The sequence below is a fragment of the Artibeus jamaicensis genome, unplaced genomic scaffold (genome assembly GCF_021234435.1).
Source record: "Artibeus jamaicensis isolate MK-2021 breed Jamaican fruit bat unplaced genomic scaffold, CSHL_Jam_final scaffold_2172, whole genome shotgun sequence".
NCBI classification, from domain to species: Eukaryota; Metazoa; Chordata; class Mammalia; order Chiroptera; family Phyllostomidae; genus Artibeus; species Artibeus jamaicensis.
This window is the reverse complement of record NW_026522031.1, coordinates 1333057-1355685: the sequence shown is the minus strand read 5'-3', so window position 1 is coordinate 1355685 and position 22629 is coordinate 1333057. Positions and strand designations below refer to the sequence as shown.

Genomic DNA, 22629 nt, shown 5'->3' with positions numbered 1-22629 from the left:
CTCAGCCCTCAGCCCTTCCCCCCCCTCCCCTCTTCCCTCCACATGTCCACCCCCGTGCTACTCTGGGGGCTACTCTGGGGGCTACTCTGGATTCGAAGACCTACACGTAGGTCTGGCTGCTGGCACCCAAAGGCAGGATGGCCCCGTGGATGCAGGTCACAGGGCCCTGTGCTCGGCCTGATGCTCTGTGGTCCCTCACTTGAAACTCTTAATAATTTCTGAGCAAGAGGCCCCACAGTTTCCTTTTGCACTAAGCTCTGCACATATGTTACCGGGCCTGTGGGTGGGAACCATTTGTGTGGGCAACTCTAACATATGGCCTTAAGGTTTTTGTTTGATTAAAACGGAGACATAACTGGAGCACTTTATGTGTACAAAGCAATTCTGTACACATCACCTTCTCTAAGCCACGCAGCAAACCTGTGGAGTTTGCGTGCTGAATTGGGTTTTTGTAGGTCTTGAGGCATTTCTGAATCCCTTTAAAGCTTTTTTCTGGTTTTCCTTCTAAATTTTGTCCGTGTTTCCCAGAGCCTCTTGCTCTGTGATGTTCATAATAAAAGTTCAGAGTGGCCTAAATATTCGCCGCAATGACGTGGCTAAACTCTCCCCGCATCAGTTTCCCTGAGTCGCTGCAGCTAAGCACCACCGGCTGAGCTGCGGCAACACCAGAAACGTCCGACCCAGAGGCTGGAAGTCGGAAGGCAAGTTGTCTGCAGGGCCACGCTCCCTCTGTAACTCGTAGGGGAGTCCTTTCTGGCTGATTTCTGGCTTCTGTGGTTGGCTGGCGACTTCTGGCCTTCCTTGGCTTGTAGGTGCACCACTCCAATTCTGTCTCCGTGCGGCGTTCTCTGGGGCTCTGTCTTCCCACAACCATCTTCTCATAAGAATCCCAGTCGCATTGAATCAGCCCTGCCTCCACTCCATAGACTTTATCTCGAGTTAACTAGTTACATCTGCAATGGCCCAATTCCCAAACAAGGTCACATGCTGAGTACTGGGGGTTAGGACTTCAACGTGTTTGGGGGAGGTCGTGGAGGAGGATACAATAGTACTTCCCCCGCTCTCCACACTCTTTGTCGTGAAGTCCTCCAGACTCCAGCTCCAGAATGTCTCTGGAAACCAGTCATTTCTCCTGTGGCCGTCACCAGGGCCCGGGTCTCCCTCATCCTTTGCCTCCTAATCTTGTACTGCCCCCCCCATCCAGTCCCACTCTACAGCCAATAACGGCTCTCAAAACCTCCATCTAATCTTGTCACTCCCTAACTCCCCATTATCTCTGAACAATTCTAACTCTCTTTTTTTAAAAAAAGGTTTTATTTATTTTTACACAGAGGGGAAGGGAGGGAGAAAGAGAGGGGGAGACATCAATGCAAGAGAGAGAGACATCAGTTGGTTGCCTTCTGTGTGCACCCCAACTGGGAACCGAACCCACAACCCAGGCATGCGCCCTGACTGGGAGTCGAACCAGTGACTCTGCACTTCGTGGGACGATGCCCAGCCGACTGAGCCACACCAGTCAGGGCCAGACATCTTCGATGCGGTGTCTGAGGCCTTGCGTCACCTGGCCCCCTTAACCCTCTGGCCTGTCTCCACCCCACCCCTCCTCATCACTTTCTCTTGCTCACCTCCTACCCACCCCTCGTGCTCCAGGGACCCTGGACCCCCAAGCCCACCCTGCTCAGGGCCCTGGTCTCCTGTTCTCCACGCTGCCTTTCTCCCCGATGTGGTCTGGCTTGCACAGCACTTCCTTCAGGATGCCCCACCCCACCCCACGTGCTCCTGAGTCTGAGTTCAATTAGCCCCAAAAGGGCACCCACAGCGCCTTCCTCTCCACTGTCTCCCCAAGAGAACTCTGAAGTCACGAGTCCTGAAATTCACGCCCTGCCCCTTCCTTTAGCCCCGAGAGATTTAATGGTTCCTGCCATGCACATAAACTCCAATTCCCCTCCCTGTTGTTGCAGAAATGCAAAAAACTCACTGGAAGTTACTTGAAATCACTCTGAGCTAATGGGCTGCTCTTGACTATGGCAGTCGAACTTCCTGGGGCTCGGGATTTCGGGTCCCCTTCCTAGGGCACTTGCCCTCGGTCCCTCAGAATCTCTGTCCCAGCACATTCCTGTGTATTTGCTCGTGTCCCTCCCCAGGGGAGGGCAAGTGACAGCGCAGCACCAGACACAGTGCCTCTGACCAGTGCCTGAATGATGTGAAGGACACTGAGTCACAGAGGTAAGAGATCTGCTCATAGGCAGAGGGCAGCGATGATGAACAGGCAGACCTTGAACCTGGGTCAACGACCTAAAGGCCATGTGCTTAGCCACTGCCCCGTGGTGATGAGCTCCAGGGGCCCCAAGTCTGGGTCTGTCTTGTCCCAAGTGTATTGTCTGAACACACTTGTTGAATGAGAGAGAAATGAAAAAGAGGTGATTTTTTTTTAAGGGAGAGAGGAATTATACAGGTAAGAGACAGAGAAGAGAAAACAGGGGAAATGGAAATAAGAGAAGTGAAGAAGACTCATCGCCCCTCCCTTCCCACTCTGCCAAGACTCGGACGCTGGCGGCTTTTGTTCTCATTCGAGTGGCCAGTGTTTATGGAGCCTCCCCTTCGCAACTCCGGGGACACGGCAGTGAACAGAAAAGGCACAGACGCCTGACTTTGCAGAGCTTCCATTTTAATACGGAGAATCAGGCAGTAAAAAACCTACTTAAAAGATAAGTGAAAAGATATGAAGATGTTCGAAGGCAATAACTGCTACACGAAAATAGCAGAATAGGAGAAAAGAAGAGATTCTTGTGCTGGAGTCCCATCCCCACAAGGGATTCCTGGATAGAGTCTGGGAGGGGTCTGCGAACAGGAATGGGGAAAAAATAAGTTCATTATTTTCACTAACCTGAAATCTTCAAATTTGACTGGAGGCAACCAACCACAGGAATAATTGCAGTGCCTGTGATCTTGTTACCAATAGAAGTCACAGATTTTTTTAATATCATCTTGGTAGTTGTTACAGGTATGCTGGACTATCATTTATATACATTGCTACTTTGTAACTATTATATTCATCGCTACTTTGTAACTGATTAGATCTTGTTATTTAATGTATCCATGAAGAAATACATGGTTTCTTTTGTAAAACTATACATTTTTCAATGCATTTAGAAATATTATTCTCAGAAGGGCTCCCCAGGTCCCACAAGACTACCAAAGGAGTTCACGGAACAAAAAAGGTTAGGAACACCAGCTAAGGGAAAATGGGGTGCAGTGGGGGACAGTGGGGGTGGGGACACAAGGTGCAGTGCAGTCACGTGCTGCATGATAACGTTTCAGTCCAGGACCGTGGGCCCATAAGAGTATAATGGAACTGAAAAATTCTTGTCACTCAGAGTGGTGTCCTGGCTGTCATAACACTGTAGTGCGAGCCTTACTCACGGTGCGTGGTGACGCTGGTGTAAACAAACCCCTGTACTACCAACCGTACAAAAGTGCAGCACCTCCAGTGATGCCCAATACATAGTACCTGGCGGTAATGCACGCCTGTGCTCCTGGTGTGTGTGTCTACTATACTGCAGTTTTTATCGTTATTCCGGAGTGCACTCTTTCTACGCAGAACGCAAACGGCAGCTGTATAACAACAGTGCGCTGTGTTCCCCCAGCAGCAGCCTCGTGCACCTCCTGTTTACCGAATCTCATGATTGCAACACTTTCTCTTGTGCTGGATTTGATCTCCTGTGGACTCGTATACTAATAGGCGGTATAGACTGGTAGCCAAGGAGCGATCGGCCGCCCGGTACGCAGGGGCGTCCAGCCTGCAGCCCAGGATGGCCTTGAATGCGGCCCAACACAAAATCGAAAATTTACTTAAAACATGATGAGGTTTTTTTGTGACTATATGTTGCAATGTATTTAAGGTGTGGCCCAAGACAACTAACTCTTCTTCTTTTTCCAGTGGGGCGCAGAGACAGGTTGGACACCCCTCCATATGGCTTAGGTGTGTAGTAGAGTGGAACCTATACCGCCTAGGTTGGTGCAGGTGCACTTTTCGATGTTTGCACAACGATGAAATTGCCTAACGATGCATTATGTAAACAGAGTGGGCGGTGCTGGTCTGTGTCAAATGCCCTGCTGAACCCATTTCTTTCTGGCACATGCCCCCCTCAGCTATCCCCTGCTGTGGCCCTAGCTCTGCCCAAAGCTCGGGTGCCCGGTAAGACCACCCTGTATCTACTGGCCTACTTCACTGATGAAAGACCCCTCCCTGCCACTTACCACCTCTGGCCTCAGTGGCTATTTGATGGAGGAGTTAACATTCAGAAGTTCAGGGTCAACTGCATCATGTCAAAGAACACAAGGAAATTCAAGACTATTTTTAAGATCTTACTTTCTGTTGTTGCTCTGTCTTCTCTTTAAATATCTAACTCAACCAGCCAGACTAGCTCAAATCAGCCAGGCAGTGTGTGTCTCCAAGGGAAAGGATAAGCGAAGCAGCGGCTTCTGACTGTTGATGAAGCGTACCACCTACAGCAAGTGGGAGGTGGCTGAGGACACCGCCACGTTTCAAAAGAAGTTCTTCAAAAATTCAAATTCACCTCTCTCGTTCAGTGAAAATCCTCAGGATGCTATGACAAAAAAGCCTTTGTTGTTGGGGGTTTTTTTTAATTACGCTTTGAGGCTGCTGAAATATTTTTAAATATTATTTTGTGTTGCTTTCAGGTGTACAGCAGATGCTGTTGAAGTATTTGTAAGAGATCTCCATGTGGATTATGATAAAACACTGTCTGGAAATGAGAAGATTCCTTATACTAATTAAGACGTGGTGAGCTGTAAGTGATGAGATGCCCAGCTAAACCTGGCTTCGTGGAGACCCCGCTCCGCTCAGTTACTCAGGAGCCTGCAAGTCAGTGGCTGAAGGGCCAGCTCGCCTCCAAGACATCTGGACTCTGGGTTGGCCCCTCTCACTCCACAGCATCTCGCACAACCTCTCAGGTGACCGGGTCGCCCCCCTTCCCAGGTCCCTCCTGTAGCCTCTTAGCTTCTCACACCAGGAGCTGTTTCTGCACCACTGCCTATCAAAATCCTCCACGGTGCCCATCCCCTAGAGAGTAGATTTAAAATGCACGTTCCCAGGCACTGCCCCCCAGAGATCCCTGAGTCAGTGGTAGGCTTGGGGTTCTGCCTGAGCAGTCTGCAGCCCCTGTCGGGGTTCGATGCAGGTGACCCGAGCACCGCACTTGAAGAAACCCCGCCATGGAACCTCTCCCCGTGTGATCTCCTAGCCCCTGTGGATTAACAGCCCCTTATGTACTGATGACTCAGAAAGTAAAACGCTCTGTCCCGTGAAAGACTCCGGGCTGAGCTCCAGCCCCTTACACCCATCCCTATCTGACTCTCTCGTAGGAACCTTAAACCTAACAGGTTCAAAGTCACACTCATTTCCCCCACACCTGTGAATACAGAATAAAGTACAAATCCTTTGGCTTGACATACAAGACTCCACCTCTGTCCCAGCCTCATCCCTGACAGATGCCTGGGCTGGTTCTTGGTGTGTAGCAATCCTGTGACTTCTTACAGCTCTGGGACACCCATGCCTTTGTCCTTGTGCACCCCCCCCCCCCGTCAGCACTCACGCTTCTGGGCGCAGCCGTGCCGAGCTCCTCCATCCCATAAAACACGCTCCTTGTCATTTGCCCCTCTGTGCTGGCTCCTGACCATGTGAATTCTTCGACCGCTGCACTCATCATGTATTGCACTCTTCACCTGGTGGTTTTGAACTTGGGCTCCTTGAAAACAGGGGCTGTGGCTTACTCCCTTCTATCCTCCTAGCTCCTACTGTAGAATTTAACACACAGTAAGCAGTCACTGAACATTTGATGAATCGAATTTCTGGGTGCAAAAAAGGGAGAGAGAAGGAATGACCAGGAACATGGAAGGGAAATGTTAGCAGTGCATCATTATGAAAAGTCAAGGGAGGCCATTGATTCGAGAAGAATTGAAGGGATTAACAGTGTCTAATGTCTGTTTAGAGATCAAGTAGGGGAGGGACTGAGAAAGGGCCCTGGATTTGGCCTCAGAGAGGTCGCTGGCAACATCAGAGAGAAGAGTCAGTCCTGACAGCCCTCTGCCATTCGGTCATCGGCCATCGTCCCTAGGGGTTGCTGCTTAGGGACAAGCGTTTTCATGTGAGTGGAAGGAAGTTATGTGATACAAACTTCATACAGCACAGAAACGCACAGTCCCACTGATTCATCACTGAGGTGGGCTTAACCTGCCTTAGAAGGTCTCTCAGGCTTGGCAAAGAGCTCTCCTGTGTCTACTCTCCCTTCTGCACCCACCCCCAAGCTAACGGCTTCCCTCTGGGCCTTTTCCTGACTCATCTGTCCCAGTTCAGCCTGGAGTGCGTGTCAGGCGAACCAGCCGACCACCCGACTGCCCCCACCACAGAAATTTCTCTGCGGGGCTGGACGGCTTCTCCAAACTGCTCCCCGTGGGCAAATCCGCCCTACTCTGCCGTCCCGAAACCTCCGACAGAACTGCTCTATCTTCTGAGCAACTGTGTCCCAGCTTCTTCCACATTCAGAGGCCGGTTGCCTTTCTTTTAGCCGTGACCCCTTTCTGCCGAATACCATTCTGGCCATTTTTCTTCTAGGAGTAGAAGCAGGAAGTGAATGATGGTTCCCATCCCCCCGATTGGGCCACTTCCACATCGGATTCCCTTCCCCTGGCCAAGTTCGTGCTACCCCCGCCCTCGAAGCCAGAGCTCCAATGGTCCCCTCATTTGTTTTGATCCTCACCTGAGGACATGCTTATTGATTTTAGAGTGAGGAAGGGAGAGAGGGAGGGAGGGAGGGAGGGAAGGAGGGAGGGAGAGAGAAAGAGAGAAAGAGAAACATTGATTGGTTGCCTCCCAAATACGCCCACAACCCAGGCATGTGCCCTGACCGGGAACTGAACCTGCGACATTTTGGTGCGAAGGATGAGGCTCCAACCAGCTGAGCCACACTGTCCAGGGCCAATTGTCACCTCATTTGAATGTGATGTTTTTTCATCCACATACCCATCAGTGTGATACCCTATCCCTCGAGCTTTCATTTAAGGGTTCCTGCAGTTACTGAACAGCAGTCTATTCAGAAAATGTATCATTTAAGCTGATCAAAGGTATAATGCAGAAATATGAAGTAATTTCTTAGGAATAACTAAAACAAAAACGTCTGTGTTACGGCTTGTTAAGAGACAGAATCATAAAAGATAAAAAGAGGAAAGGAGAGAGAGAGAGAGGAGAAATAACGTGTGGAAGAGATAGGAAGGTGATACAGAGAAAAAGAAAATGAGACAGGTACGTTATGGAAAAGAGAGACATAAACAGACAGGTACCAGGAGAGACCAAAAGACGGGTGTGAGCCCCTAAAGACAGATCCTGCAAAGGGAGCAGCCTCCCCCCAGACATGACCTTCAAAGACAAAACCACAGGGTTGGCCAGCACAGGAACAGGGACCAGGCAGGGAACCGGCAACACATGCCGAGTCCAGATAAGGTACGAGCACCGATATCATCCTGTGGACACCCTGAGAGTGACAATGACCGGCTCACCTGAACAGATGGACCCCCCCCAAAGAGAAATCTCTCTCTCTCTACCCTGTGGCCTGGAAAATTCTGTGGTGGTGTGCATTTTCACAACTCTAGCCATCCATGAGGAAAAGACGCCCTGTCACTGGTCCTGCAAACAAAACGAACTGCCCACGAGGTCAAAACTCCCCCATGTTGACTCTGCTAACACCCGAGCAGGTTGCCACTTGCACCGTTTTGCAGGGAGGTGTGTGAAGAACAGGTGACCGGCAGGGGTGGTTGCTGAGTCCTTTCCTGTGCTGTTCCCCACAGCGCGCTGCAGTCACCCAGTTTTTGGCAACCTCGAGTCCCGTGTCGCACAAAAACATCAAAGTTACTCGATGAGTTCATGTTTGCAAACTCCTCAGAACACTCAGCGCTAACGCGTTTATTCAATAGGTGAAATGCAGTGCTTGCCGTCTCCAGCCAAACGTGACAGCTCCTGGACCCTTGTCAGTGTCTCGCCCTGGTGACCCTGGTCCTGCCCTGCCTGCAGTACTCTCTAGGGCCCCCTTCTGGCTCCTCCTTCACACACATCCCCCACCCCAGCAACCGCCTCCCCCTGTCAAACACTATGCAACCTTCTCAACTGACCTTGGCAACCTTACCCTGTCCTCCAAATGGGTCTCACCAAAGTCACTCACGTAACTCCTGTTGCTTAGTCCAGGGGAGGCCCCCCCACCTGAAGGATCTGACATCACCTCCCAGGAGTACCCAGCACTGCTGACCACGCCTCCCTTCACGATGGTCTCTGCCCTGCTACGTCCAGGTACCGCTCTGTCCAGGTTGTCCTCCTCCTTCCTGCCCTGTTCTCCGCAGAAACGCCTTGAATCCGTTAGACACTGGGGCCCCCGGGCTCTGTCTCAGACCCCCTTTGCTCCCTGCTGTTGTGCTCTCCTGCCGTGGGGTTCCCTGTGCGCCTCTCCGCCTGCAGCCACGCGGCCACCGTCACTGCGGGGAGGACGGGAGAACTGAGTCTGCTCGTTCGTGACACACGCAAATCTAAACTCATGTAAGTACCATTTTCCGTCTACAGGATGCCTCGTACGCTAACACGACTGAATGTCTTTCCTGGAGCAGTGCAGGCCACAGGTATGGCCTCGGTCGCTGTGGTCTGAGGAGGAGGTGGGAGCTTCTCTGGCCCCATCTTCTTCTGCTTCCACGCACCTGGGAAGGAGGCCACCCTCAAGGTGTTTTCGGTTGACACGAGCAATCTTTCTTCATTTTAACTCACCCTCTGCGGGGTGTACGAGTTTGCCTGGGCTGCCAGAAGTTGCACCCCAGACGTGCGGCTTGAACCACCGAAATGTATGTTCTCACGGTTCTGGGAGCTAGAAGTCTGAGGTCAAAGTGTCGGCGGGTTGGCTCCTACAGAGGCGGCTCTCCTTGGCTTGCAGACGGCGGCCGCCTTCTGCCTGCATCTTTCCATGGTGTCTCTTCTCTGTGTCTCTGCATGCTGGTTCTCTCCCTGTAAGGACACCGGGTGTATTACTGGTCAGCACTACCTCCCCATGCCTCATTCTAACTTAACTACCGCTTTAAAGATCCTACCTCCAGCCCTGGCCGGGTGTCGAAGTGGTTCCCGTACACCAAAGGTTACAGGTTTGGCACATACCTGGGTTGTGCGTGTGATCCCCAGTCAAGGAGCATAGAAAAGGTAACTGATCGATGTTTCTCTCTCTCTCTCTTCCTCCCTCATTTCCTCTCTCTCTCAAATCAAACGTATCCTTAGATGAAGATTAAAGGGACAAAAAAAACCACTTTCTGAGGTCCTGGGGGTTGGGATTTTAACACACAAACTTTGGGAGAACAGAGGGGGTATCCCAGGGGAGGAGACTCAGGGCGGACAGCACAGGACAGAGTTGGAGGCAGCTACTTAACACCAACGAGTGTGGGCCCTGAGCCAAGGGACATCAACAAGGATGCCATGGGCCTTGTCCCCAGATGCCGCCGCCAACCCAGTTGTGGGGACGGGGCACCTACACAGAAGAAAGTCAGCCGTCTAGGGTGAGGCGGGCCACGGGACAACAGCGTGTGGGTGGCAGGCAAGAACCACTCTGTAAGCCTAGAGAAGAAGAGAGAAAAATGAGTTGGATGGTCACATTCACGGGGAGGTCTTAAAAATGCTTATAACAACCCTTTATTGAACCTCTACTCTCTGCCAACACTCCATGCAAACTCTGTCTCTATCTCATCCCACCTCGGGGGATATGGGGAGGACCACACCAAATCACCTCGGTCAAGTTCTTAGTGTTGCACCTGGCACAAGTGAGCGCGCCATAAATGGCCGCTAGCATTCATTCAGTAAATGTTTGTGCAGTACCTGCTGTGTGCCAGGCAGGGTGCTGGTTGCTGGGGATATGATGTCAAACAGCGTCAGCTCGGTTTCTGCTCTGGTTGAGCTTGTAGTTTACAGATGCACCGTCTGGTTACGGGAGCCGCTGGCCACACCTGGCTATTAAAATTCAGCTCCTCACTCGCACTGGCCACATTTCGTGTGCTCAACAGCCACACATGGATACATTTCCAGCACTGTGGAAAGTTCTATTACGCAGCACGGGAAAGGGGAAGAGAGATAATAACTTTATGGTAAAGGCTGTGGACAAAAAGGGGGTTCTATGGAAAGTAACCTCACAGGGTGCTCTGATCATAGATTCCTAACTGGGCAGGTCATGGTGGGTAGTCATACCCCAGGCCTGTAACTTCTTTAGTGAATGTTTTATTTTATTTTTTTAAAAATACATTTTATTGATTACGCTATTACAGTTGTCCCGTTTTGCTCCCTTCACTCCCCTCAACCCTGCACACCCCCTCCCACCCACATTTCCTGCCTTTAGTCCATGTCCATGGGTCACACATATAAGTTCTTTGGTTTCTACATTTCTTATACTATTTTTAACCTCCCCCTGTCTATTTTCTACCTACCGTTTATGCTACTTATTCTCTGTACCTTTTCCCCCTTCTCCCCCTCCCACTCCCCTATTGATAATCCTCCATGTGATCTCTGTTTCTATGATTCTGTTCCTGTTCTAGCTGTTTGCTTAGTTTGTCTTTGTTTTAGGTTCAGTTGTTAATAACTATGTTTGTTGTCGTTTTACTGTTCATATTCTTTATCTTTTTCTTACATAAGTCTTTTTAACATTTCATATAATAAGGGCTTGGTGATGATGAACTGCTTTAACTTGACCTTATCTGGGGAGCACTTTATCTGCCCTTTCATTCTAAATGAAAGCTTTGCTGGATAGAGCAATCTTAGTTGTAGGTCTTTGGATTTCATGACTTGGAATACTTCTTTCCAGCCCCTTCTTGCCTGCAAGGTCTCTTTTGAGAAATCAGCTGACAGTGGGATGGGAACTCCTGTGTAGATAACTGTCTCCTCATCTCTTGCTGCTATTAAGATTCTCTCCTTATCTTTAATCTTGGCTAATATAATGATGATGTGCCTTGGTGTGTTCCTCCTTGGTTCCAACTTCTTTGGTACTCTCTGAGCTTCCTGGATTTCCTGGAAGTCTATTTCCTTTGCCAGATTGGGGAAGTTCTCCTTCATTATTTGTTCAAATAAGTTTTCCACTTGTGGCTGTTCCTCTTCCCCTTCTGGTACCCCTATAATTCGAATGTTGGAATGTTTAAAGATGTCCTGAAGCCTCTCCTCATTTTTTTGAATTCTTGTTTCTTCATTCTGTTCTGGATGAATGTTTCTTTCTTCCTTCTGGTCCACACTGTTGATTTGAGCCCCAGTTTCCTTCTCCTCACTGTTGCTTCCCTATACATTTTCCTTTATTTCACTTAGTGTAGTCTTCATTTTTTTTCCTCTAACTTGCAACCATATTCAACCAATTCTGTGAGCATCCTGATGACCAGTGTTTTGAACTGTGCATCTGATAGGTTGGCTATCTCATCATTGTTTAGCGATATTTTTTTCTGGAGCTTTGATCTGTTCTTTCGTTTGGGCCATTTTTTTTGTCTTGACACACCTATTATGTAGTGAGGAGCCTTAGGTGATCACCCAGGTGGGGTAACCCACGTCGCTGGGTAGTGACGCTGTATGTGGGGGAGGGGTATGATTGGAAACAATGGTGCTTGCTCTGCTCTCTGATGGTTTTCAATCACTTCCTCTGCTTCCCACAAGCAAAGTGGGCCCTTCTGGTGCTGATTCCTGGGTGGGTGGGTTTGTGTACATTCTAGGACCCTGTGGGTCTCTCCAAAGAACTCTCCTGTGAGGCTGGGAGTTTCTCCTGGCACCTCTACCCCAACAAGTATTTTCAATCAATGGCTTGAGGCTTTATTTCCCTGCACTGGGACCCTGGGTTGCGCCATCTGTCTCGCTCCCCAGTCGTTCCTCCGAGTTTATCCGCAGTCAAATGTGGGGCTGCCTGGTCCACCGGCCACCACTTCACTGGGTCCGCCAGCCACTGCCTTGTCGAGAGTCCTCTCTGCCTGGCTGCCCATCTCTGCCCCTCCCACCAGTCTGGATGAATGCTTCTTCTTTAACTCCTTGGTTGTTGGACTTCCATACAGTTTGATTTTCTGTCAGTTCTGGTTGTTTTTGTTTTTAAATTTGTTGTCGTCCTTCTTTTGATTGTGCAAGGAGGCACAGTGTACCTACCTACGCCTCCATCTTGGCTGGAAGTCCAGACTCTAGTGAATGGTTTGGAAGCCAGCTCTGTTCATTGTTCTTGTGTATCTAGGTCAACACACCTTTGAGAAGCCAGAAGTAATACCCCTGGAAGGGGGTATTAACCCTCAGGAGAGCACACAGTCTTGTTCAGTGTTAACTCTCCCACCTTGCGGTCTCTCGCCTTCATGTAATCTTCCTTATGTTCCCTCCTTAATTTCAAATGTGTAAAAGAAACTACAAAGATGTTGTTCTCCAGAGAATTTGAGATCTTGCTCCCAGCACATATTGTCAGTTTGGCTCAAATAAATTCTCATAAAAGATCTGGACATGTCTTATATTGACAAGGCCATGATATAGACTTACAGGTACAAGAAAAGAATTTATTATTATTATTGTTACTATTATTATTCTCCTAATTGAGACACAGGAACTGAAGGTCTGAGAGATTAAGCAATTTGACCAAATTTACACAGCTACTAAGTGGGAGAGCTGGGATCTGAACCCAAGTCTGTCTTTATCTCGTGCTACCTCCGGCTATTCTGTGGAAGGAATGAGTCAGGTACCGGTAGAATCTGGTTAAAGAGAGAAGGCAGAGAAGGCACTGTTGGTGGGAAAGTAGCAGCCTGGGCAAAGACACAGAGGCACAGATGGGCAAAGCTGGCAGAGGACCACGAGTAAACCAGTCTGGCTGGAGAGGCAGAGACTTGTTGAACTCATGCGCTTGGAAAGGTAAGTCAGGGCCTGCCTGCCTTGATTACAAGCCAAGGAGCAAGGAGCAAGGAACCTGAGACCTGAGTCCTGAGTGCAGAGGTTGTGTCCTTGTCAGAACTGAGCAGGAGCCTGGCATGGCAAAACTGTGTGTTAGGAAGGGGGCGGTGCTTAGGTGAACTGGGCTGAGACCAGCGAAGGGTGGCAGGGGGTTGAGAAGAAAGAGATGAAGGAATGGTGTGACGGGCAGAACACCAGACTGGGAGCCAAGAGACATGGCCCGAAGATTTAATACGGGGTAACATTGGGCAATACACTTCTTTTCTCTGGGCCTCATCTCTGTCATTTGAAAAGGGTAGGGCTGGCCCAGATGACCTGTGAGTCCTGTCTCAGCAGTGGTGTCTGGGAATCTGCAAAGGTGAGTGACATTAGGCTAAGAAACACACACAGCAGGGAGTGCAGCCTTGAACATATGGACAAGGGAGACGGCAGGGTCAAAGGTCATCCTGATATGAAGGGAGAATAATATGCCACTAGCAAAACTAGAAAAATGTACAAAGGGGCTTCTCTTTTTGTTGTTGTTGCTGTTTGAGAGACTAGATGGGAGGACCACGGGCTACGGAGGCTGGGAATGAAAAGTGGTGGTGAGAATATAATGAATGGGTCTGTTCCTAGGGAAGTGGTACAGCGTTAGAGGTCATTATTTTACATCCCCAAACATAGATTTTAAACTTTTTTTTTAGTATCAGGAAATACGGTTTATACCACAGTACAGTACAGTTGTCCAATATATCACTGAAACAAAAGGTTTATGAAGCCACAGTTACCCTTGCTAGGGGCAATGGATCCTAATATTTTCTATTCCGTTACGTTTCATTTTTTTAAAGCCATCCATTGAATTTATTTCATGATTGATTATTGTGTCGCATCTCAAGGTTTTCAAATTGCCTAAGAGGAGAGTCCAGTCTTGCTCATTTGTAGGCCATGGCCGGGCGGCCTGTCAAAGAATCCAGGAGCGGGCTGCAGAAGTGAACCTGGAGAGGCTCCCGGCTGGAGAAGGTTTAGTGGAAGCCTTGATCGGAGAGAGTTCGAAGAGCAGAGGCCTGGGAATGAGTCGGCGGGAACCACCTGTCCAGGTGATGGAAGAGCCCCTAAGGACACTGTGGACGTGAGGACGGCGGGGAAACCAGGTTCCTGCAGGAGTTCAGCAACCACCGGGTGCTGCTTTTCTTAAGCGTGCACGGAATGCACGCCTTCTGCATCTCTGACCTCATATGGATTTCAGGCTCCTCCGCTCGCTCATCCTCCCTCCCAGACCCGCTCGCGCCGACTCCTCCGCTCATTCCTTTCACACCTCCGTCAGGGAGCGCCAAGCAGGTGTGCCAGAGGGAGACGCTCTGCCGACCGGCGCCCCCTTTCTAGTTTGCTCCCCCTCCCGCCCCAGCACTCGCGCCCACGGGCGCAAAGTTCTGGTCGCTCCCTCTGCCAATCAAAACCCAACTGCGTGCACACCTTGCCCTCCCCAGCCGCCCGCTCTCCCTTTAACCGCCCCGCCCGCGGCCCCGCCCACCCGGCCCGCCCCGCCCACCGGCCCCGCCCCCGCCGGCCGGGCCGCCGCGGTGCCCTCGGCTCGGCCTTCCCCGCCTCGCATCCGTGCCATCGGCGCTCGATTGCGCGCGGACTCCGCTCTCCGCGGCTCGCTCGCTCGCTCGCTCGCGCCCGGCCCGCCGCTCCCCGCCCCCCGGCCCCCGCCCCCCGCCCCTCCTCCCGGCTCCTCCCGCCCCTCCTCCGCCGCCCGTGCAACTTTTGCCGAAGCCCCCGCGCACAGCCATGCTGCGCTGAGCTCCGGCCGGGCACTGGCCGCGCGCTGCCCGCCCCGGCTCCCGCCCCACCGCGGACCCGCTCGGGGGCCGCGGCCGCTCGGCCCCTCGGCCTCCGCCGCTGCGCCCGCCCGGCCGCCCCGGAGCCCCCCGCGCAGGGCCCGGGCCGCGGCGGCGGCGGCGGCGCCCGGCCCCCTCCCCCCGGCGCCGGCCAAGTGAGGCGGTGATGCGGGCGCCGGCGGCCCCGGCTGCGCCGAGAGCGGAGACACAGGCTCAAGATGGCAGATTCCGACTGAGGCTGGGGGGGCCGAGCTCGCGCGCCGCGATCCCTTCTCCGTTGCCATGAATCGCGGACACCCCGGCCCCGATGGCCCCCGTGTACGAAGGTAAGGGGCGCCCGGCCCGCCGACCCCGCGCGCCCGGCGCCGCCGCGGCCCCCGCAGCTTTGTTCTGCCCGCGGCCCTTGGCCGGGCAGCCCCCCGGTGCGCGGCCCCCGCGCCCGGCCCCCGGCGCTCCGCGGCTCCCCACCCCGCCCCGCGACGCCCTCCCCGGCCCGGAAAACGGCCAGGACCCGGGATTTAACGGGGTCTCCTTTCCAGGGGTGGGGGGCTGGGGTGCGAGGGTGGGCTGCCGCCCGAAGAAAAGAAATTGGGAGGGGGCGCCCGGGAGAGGACCGACCCGTGACTGTGCCTTTTATTTATGGGGAATAAATAAAGGTGATGCGGCGCAGCTTGCGTCCTCCCCCCGCACCTCGGAGATTACCTTCCAGCCGGTCTCCGTTGCACTCTGCCCGCACAGCTCCCGCGGCGTCCCTCTCCGCTCCCACCCCGCGCTCCTTTATTCTTCGCGGGTCTCCGATTCCGGGGGGCTGTGCAGTCGGAACGTGCGGGGCCAGGTGACGAGAGGGGGGTCCAGAGGCAAAGTCCGTGTCACACCGGGCAGAACAATGAACTAGACGGAAATCTCCCCGCATGAGCGTGTGTGAGGGAAAATGTAGTTCAGGTTTTCGCGTCGGGGAGGCGGCCGAGACGTGTTTCTCCGTCGGTCTGGGCAAAGCAGTGTGGCGCACCTTCACCTGGCGTTGGGTCATTTATTTTATTTTATTTTTTCCCCCTTTCCCTGATTTGACTGCCTTCAGGAAGAAAGAAAACGCAGGGCAAAAGCGCTTCATTCCCCGCTGCACGCCCTGCCTCTCCTTTCCCTTCAGTCAGTTCTGTCAGCCTCCAGCCAGAAATCAACCCAGAATCAACTAAGTTTTTTACACTTCGGTGTGTTTCTGTGTGCTTGTAGCAGGAGGAATCTTAAACCCAAGTGGGCCTGGTTTTTCAGTCTCTTCATCGTGAAAATGTTTTTCTCCTGAAATCATCGGAATAGCAGCCTTTACATACTTTTAGCGTCAGTCCATCTGGCTTTCTTTCGGTTTTGTTCAGATATTCTGTGGATGAAATAGCAAATGGGAGGGGAACGGGTTTGTGTGGAGCAGAGAGGAGGGGGGAGGAGAGATGTTAATCCTTCTATAAATCCGGGGAACAGTGGAGGCGAGTGAAACAGGGAACGCATTAATAGTTTTATCTCTGTTGTAAGAGGCAGATTTAAAAAAAGAAAGACTTATCTGAAAAGAAAATCTGTTATTAGTTTCAGGGCTCCAAATGAATTAGGTTTCTGGGTGGAATAAAGTTACCAGTCAGGCCCTGGCTAACGAGGCTGTAAATAACCTATGGACTGTAAATATTTTTTTTCAGACTCTCTTGGAAACAAAGGGGCTGTTTAGAAGGCAACAGAGAGATGTTATTCCAGGGGCTTTCCCCTTTGATTCTGAAGAACACAAGGTCCATTTAACCATTGCACAAAACAAAACGAAATTTCTGATCACCCCACCACACAGAGCAGAGCGAGCCGGTGGCTCTGTGAACACGCCAGGGGAACCCATGTTGGGCATTCATTGTTCCTCAGTGTCTCTGGGAGGGGGCGACCGTCAATGCTCCCACTGTCTGTGGAGTGTTAAAATGAAACAATTTTCTCTTTATTAAGTACCTCCTTGAGACTCCCTCTGCTGGACACTCTGGGTGAGCATTAGAGAAGGAACTTGGCATTGAATTCAGAACTGTAGTAACCGGCTGCTTTCCCTTTTCACAGGGGCTGGGGTGTATTTTGTCAACTTTGTAGAAAACCATCTTGGGAATGGCTTGTTCTGCTCCTTTTCTTTTCGTTCTGAATCCTGAACGGAAAGAATCAAGGAATATACACCTGACCCCCGAAGCTACGACTGGTCACTCCTGTTCTTAAGGCAGTGTTCCTTCAGTGCTTTATGCCCGATAAAAGGCTGTGGGTGTGCAAGGTGTCATGGTTTAAGAAGAATCGGGGATCTCAAAGGTCTCAGGAGCACACGGGTTCTATTTATTTGCAAGCCTTCCCTCCCTGTCCCTGGCGATCTCCCTGGTCACCGCGTTCAGCCCTCCCTCCGTCTTGTTTGTGTGCTCTTAATTACTGCTCTGCTCATGTGCTTTGATTCTGCAGAGTTTCTGTGCATCCCTGTAATTCTTTTCCTCATCTTCCTCCTCCCCTCTCCTCAGCCAGTTTCGGCATCACTCAGCGCAAGTCCAGGCCTGGGTCTTAGTGCAAGAGACTGTTTGGTCATGCCCTAAACAGACAGGTGACCTCTGTAATCAAGGACTGTCTTGCTGGAACCTCCATTCACTTACAGTGATGAGTGCTTCCGAGACTCCAGCGACCTCCTTTTTTCCCCTCCTTGGCGACACCCGCTGGGTTTGGTGAACCTGATTTTTGCTGCATTCCCAATCAGAGCACCTGGACTCCCTGTGTGGGTCCCGAAGGAGCAGGGCCTTTCCTGGGGAATTCTCCCAGAAGAGTGCTTTCTAATAGTTTTTGAGCTACTAGAAAATTGAACCGGGGGTGGGGGAGTTCTTCTCAGCAGACATATGACAGGCGAGGCATTTCAGCTATACCGCCAGAATGCACTCATTTGTTTAGTTGGGGTGCAGCTGCCCCAGCTTGTTGGCCTGTGAGGTGCAGCCCTGAATTCGGGAGTGGAGCCCTCTGAACTGCCCGGTATGCGGAGAGACATGCTGTCTTCCAGACGGGGGCGGGGGGTGGAGGGGGGGATGTGAGATAGTGCGGGTCACTGGGTGGCAGAGTGTAATCAGTCTTCCACGATTTGCTTCTAAAGATAGGTTTCTAAACAGCACATTCATTTTCAGTGGCTTGGTACTGATTCAGTTGAACTTCTCTAAAAAGGTTTATTTTCTTTAGAAGGTTAAACATTTGCCTCGCAATTGTGGGTTACTCCATCAGCTTGCTTAGCAAGGCTTTTTTTTCAATATGCAGTGCAAAGGCCAACCACAAAGTTGGTGTCGCCACAGGCTCCGAAGTAGAGGATCCTACACTCCAAGGTAATCATGGTCCACCGGGCCTAAGGTGAGCTGTGTTGACTGGCACTGGCTTACGCAGCCAGCCTTCCCCAAGATGCCCGAATCTGTCATCAGGTGGGCCTACCAAGAAATGGCTTCTGAATCATCTTCCGCGGAAATAATTGGATGATACATGTTCTAAAATATCTCTTCCTGTGTTTGTGTTTTATATTTGTAAAATGAGCAAGTATAAATATTGTTTTCATTCTCGTCACATTGGAGGAATGAGTCAAGGCTTGTTAATTTTACCCTCCGTTCCGGGGCCTGTGGTACAACCCTTGAATCGGACTGTGGGCACGTTAGGGGGCGTCTCAGTTAGGAAGCAGCCCAGGTAAAGTGCCGGCTGCCGGCAGCCGTGAGCATCTTCCCAGCACAGGTTAAATCCCTCTGTCTTTTGAGCTGCTACAGGCACAAAGCCTCTGGGGAAAGAATACCCCACAAATAGTTTAGAAAACCAATGATAGCAACATTTCAATTATTAATCTCCTGCCATTCCTTTTCCAGTTTGGGTGCCAGCGACAATAAACACACACACCCCCACTCTGCCCACAGAAGAAAGAGCCCTTTTTGACACCCTGAGCGACTGCTGGTTTCAGGTAGAGAATGTCTCTCTGTCGTGGTGCATTCTGTGCCACTTTAAAAATGAGGAAACAAGCGGTCAGAACAGTTTCACAGGCTGCAGCTGCGCCTCTGGGAAAGTATCCCAAAGTCTGAAAGATGTAGCCTTTGCCCTTAATCAGGATCCATTCCTAACCCAGGCAGCAGGCAGGGAAGGGGGGGGCACGCTCCGCATGGAGGGGAGGCCCCACCCACCCACCAGCCAGCAGTGGGCTCACCATGCATGGCCCATCATTTTCCTGTAAGAGAAATGGGGCGCTTCATGCAAGTTACAGCTGCTCGTAGGGTCTTCCTATTTTATTTCGTGGGTTTGGTTTTTTTTTATACTTTTTTTCTTCCTTCCTCTCATAGCCACCAATCTTGGGAAACCACCTTTGAGGTTTAGGTGGAACAAAGCAGGGATGATCAAGAGGGTGTGATGTGTGAACACTTTTTATTGTCCTCTGAACACATAATTTGCCAGCGTTTTCTGGTCGTCTTATGACAATTCCAGCACTTCAGGTTGCTGTCAAAGACAGGATTCAGAATAATGCCAGCAGACTTTGTGTAACTGCCACGGAGTGTGAGCTTGAAAGGCCCAAGCTCGTAATAGTCTATTTCCTATGTCAATACCCTATTGGGGAAAAAAGAAAGAAAAAGGAAATTGAAAACCTGCAGTATAGGAAGGTCTTTATTATTCCTCTAAAAGAAACTGACGTGCCTGAAGTTCAGAGTGATAATTATGACTCAGACCCCACTTAGTTTGTGAGATGCTCTGTGCCCACATTACCTCGTCCTCCTGACAGACCCACGAGCCAGGCACTACCATCCTGCTTTACAGATAGGGCGCTGCTCCATGCCTTCGTTTAACACACATTTACACAGGGCCCCTGGCCTCGAGGAGTTCGGGGGGTATGGGAAGTGAAAGTCAAGACTAAATGTGGAGCCCTGGCCAGCATGGCTCAGTGGGCTGGGCATTGGCCTGCAAAGCAAAACGTCATTAGTTCGATTCCCTGTCCAGGGCACTTGCCTGGGCTGCAGGTTTGGTCCCTGGTCCAGGCACGTAGGAGAGGCAACCGATTGATGTTTCTCTCTCACATCGATGTTTCTCTCCCTCTCTTTCTCCCTCCCCTTCTCCCTCCCTTCCCTGCTCTCTTAAAAAACGAAAACAACAACAATAAAAACACTAGACAGGGGCTCAGCAGCCCACGGTCTAACTCAGATCGGAGCGCCGTTTCTCCTGCACTGTGTGTGGGCCAGTTCCTCATTCTCACCTGCTGATGTTTCCTGAGGTGTAAAGGGAAGACCCTATTTCCCTGTTTTCTCTTGAAATATTTTCTCTCTTTGAAATAATAATAAAAAAGTATCTCTGAATGTAGAAAATACCTCCTACAAATTTCCTTAGAAATTACCACCTCTAATTTGCAGAGGAATTTGTCTACGTTTTTCATTACCTACATTTTACCTCCCTATAAATGCAAATCTATTTCTAATGTGCACAGGTGGCTTGGAGACTCTTTATTTTTGGCACCTAGCCCCGCAGGTTCGTGCGAATGGGCCCTCGCGTCACCTGCGGCTGTTGGAAGGTTCACTTCCGGCTGTGCTGTCTGGCGGGGATACGTGCCGGGTGCCCTGGGCAGTTTCGCGGTACTTGTTGGTGGGGATGTTGTGGGCAGTCAGACAGCCCAGGTCTGCCTCTCAGGAGCAGGGGAGGCCAGTGGGAGAGAGAGAGATCCTCCCCCCAGCCTTCAGGAAGGTGAATGTTTGTGACTTGAAATTATCAGTTCATCAGGAAAAAAAAATGTTTTCCAGGAAAAGGCCACACTAGGAACTCCCTCAATGACCAATTCCAGTATTCTGTTAACTTGATTGTCCAGAAATTCCCGGGCTGAAATCTCGCCTGCTGTCATTCAAACCTGTTTTCCTCATTTCCTTTCTCTCAAACCTTTCATATACTTGAAAAAAGAAAATGACTGGGTCTCTATAGATTTTTTTGTATCCCCTCCCTCCTCTGCACTCTCGCTGGTTTGTCCCCATTAAACACCAATGGTGGCGATCGACACCGAATTCAGTTCTTTAATGATGCTCTCATTAATCCAAGTGTACACAAGGAAAACGACTTCAGGGTTCTTGCATCGTGGGGAACCCCTGTAGGGCAAGAAGAACCACATCCAGTTCATCTCCATGTCTCCCGAAGCCGCTATGCAGTTCCTTAAACCTACTAGGCGCTTCGTAAATAGTTGTGCAATTGACTCTCCCTTTAATATGGTATCTAACCAATAAGCAGCGTTCCAGCAGCCTGGGCTGGTGACTCGTGGTTACCTTGCTTTCACCTCCATCCTTCCTGTTTTTCTCATGCCCAGGTCTAAGCATCCCTCCCCCCAACAACGCCATCTTCTGCTTGCTCCTGGGATCTAGGTGTCCTCCCTTTGAATTTCGTGCCCATCTACTTGTGGCTCTTTTAGAACCTGCATTTCCCCCTGCAGATCTGACAGACAGAATGCAGAGGATGTGAGTCTGAGGAAGTTGAACTACTCTTGAAAGAAGAGGCGTGAGTACACAGAAGAATCTTGATGATTCAGTATAATATCGGCTCATCCGGACTTAGGACGGTGTCTGAATCAGCCGGAGCCGTACCTGTTTTACCAGGTTCTCTGCGGCGAGTAAGCCAGGTGTCACGAGAGTGGCTACATGTCCGACTTGGAGTGGGGGTTCCTCCTCCCTCTGGGCTCTGGCCAACGGAAAAGGCGAGGGACATGAGGACAAGCCACTGAACCCGTGAGCCTCTGGTGAGCGACTTGGCTGTTAGAAAGTCAGCTAGCATAAAGTATTGGCCAATTAGAAAAGGGACAAGGCTTTAAAACTTCAAGATCCAATTAAAAAAAAAAGGTGCAAGCCTTTAAAACTGCAAAATAATTTTGTGGTTTTACAGCCACTTATTTCTAAACCTGGCATTGAACAGATTTGTAGTGTTTTGGAAGAGAGTGGTCTGTTTTAGCAATGCTTGCCTGCCTAACTTCTTTTGCTCCAGTCAGTTCTGATGAATTTAATGGCACCATGATTGATTCACTCTTGCGAATGCTGTGGACTTTGTGAAGATAACAATGCAGTCGAAGGTAGGAGTGGCCAAGGGCCTCTCCCTCCAGGGCAGTGTCCGTCCTCAGGGAAGACTGGCTGTGGAACCTGCCGTTGCCTGGGGTGGAAAAAGCACCTTGGGGCCCTGCAGTCACAGATCACATCCCGATGAAACAGGGCTTGTTCCTGTACTTTTACCATTTTCCTCCGTATCAATCAGTATCACCTCAGTGAGTTGCGCCATGGAATGGTTATTCACAATGCAAAATGATTTTTCCCAAGGGCGTCTCGTAAGAAGAGGGACCCCCCCGTGCTGGCTCTGCACGCTGTGACATCTCATTCAGCGGCATCGGAGAAGCGCGTTTCCGTGGGGTGCGTCCCCAGATGCCTTGAAGGTCCCGTGGTCAGGAAGTTTGGAAAGCTCTGGCTCATTGCTGGTTGTGGAAGTGTGTTCTTTTTTTTTTTTTCCCTCTGTCTCTCTAAGGAAGAATTTATAGACTGACAAAAGCCAGCATGCCAGTTCTTGAAATTGTGCAGAAAAGCAGTAGGTTAACATCCTCCCGAGCTCTGTGTAACTGCACCTGCTAACGAGAATCTAGACAGATAGCAGGTGCTCCCGTAGGAAAGCCCGTTTCAGGGGAACAGTAACAGGTGAGGAGAGACAGAGAGTGCGCATGCGCACATGTGCGCCGCCGCCCCCCCCCCCCCGCCTCGCCCCGCCCCACCAACCCCTGGCCTGTCCAGCCCCAGCCGCACGTGATCACCGTCACTCATTAAGCGTGCCCTGCAC

The 22629-nt window shown here is 51.0% G+C and overlaps 1 protein-coding gene and 1 long non-coding RNA gene across 8 annotated transcripts in view; one reads left to right on the top strand and one right to left on the bottom strand.

Moving 5' to 3' along the window:
* Window positions 1-9216: 9216 nt before the first annotated feature.
* Window positions 9217-16238, bottom strand: LOC119044400 (uncharacterized). The gene is made up of 3 exons (XR_008389975.1): window positions 15502-16238; window positions 9577-9658; window positions 9217-9320 (listed from the first exon to the last, which is right to left on the bottom strand). It is a non-coding gene; the product is annotated as an uncharacterized LOC119044400 (long non-coding RNA).
* The window catches only part of HIPK2 (homeodomain interacting protein kinase 2), a 158884-nt gene continuing 150978 nt past the window's right edge, over window positions 14724-22629 (top strand). For 4 of the 7 annotated variants that reach the window (XM_053656597.1, XM_053656596.1, XM_053656595.1 and 1 more), the window contains exons 1-2: window positions 14724-15125; window positions 18078-18149. In XM_053656597.1, coding sequence (XP_053512572.1) covers window positions 15107-15125; window positions 18078-18149 — 91 coding nt within the window. In that variant the 5' untranslated portion in view covers window positions 14724-15106. The other 3 variants (XM_037138709.2, XM_037138700.2, XM_053656598.1) reach the window with 3 other exon arrangements.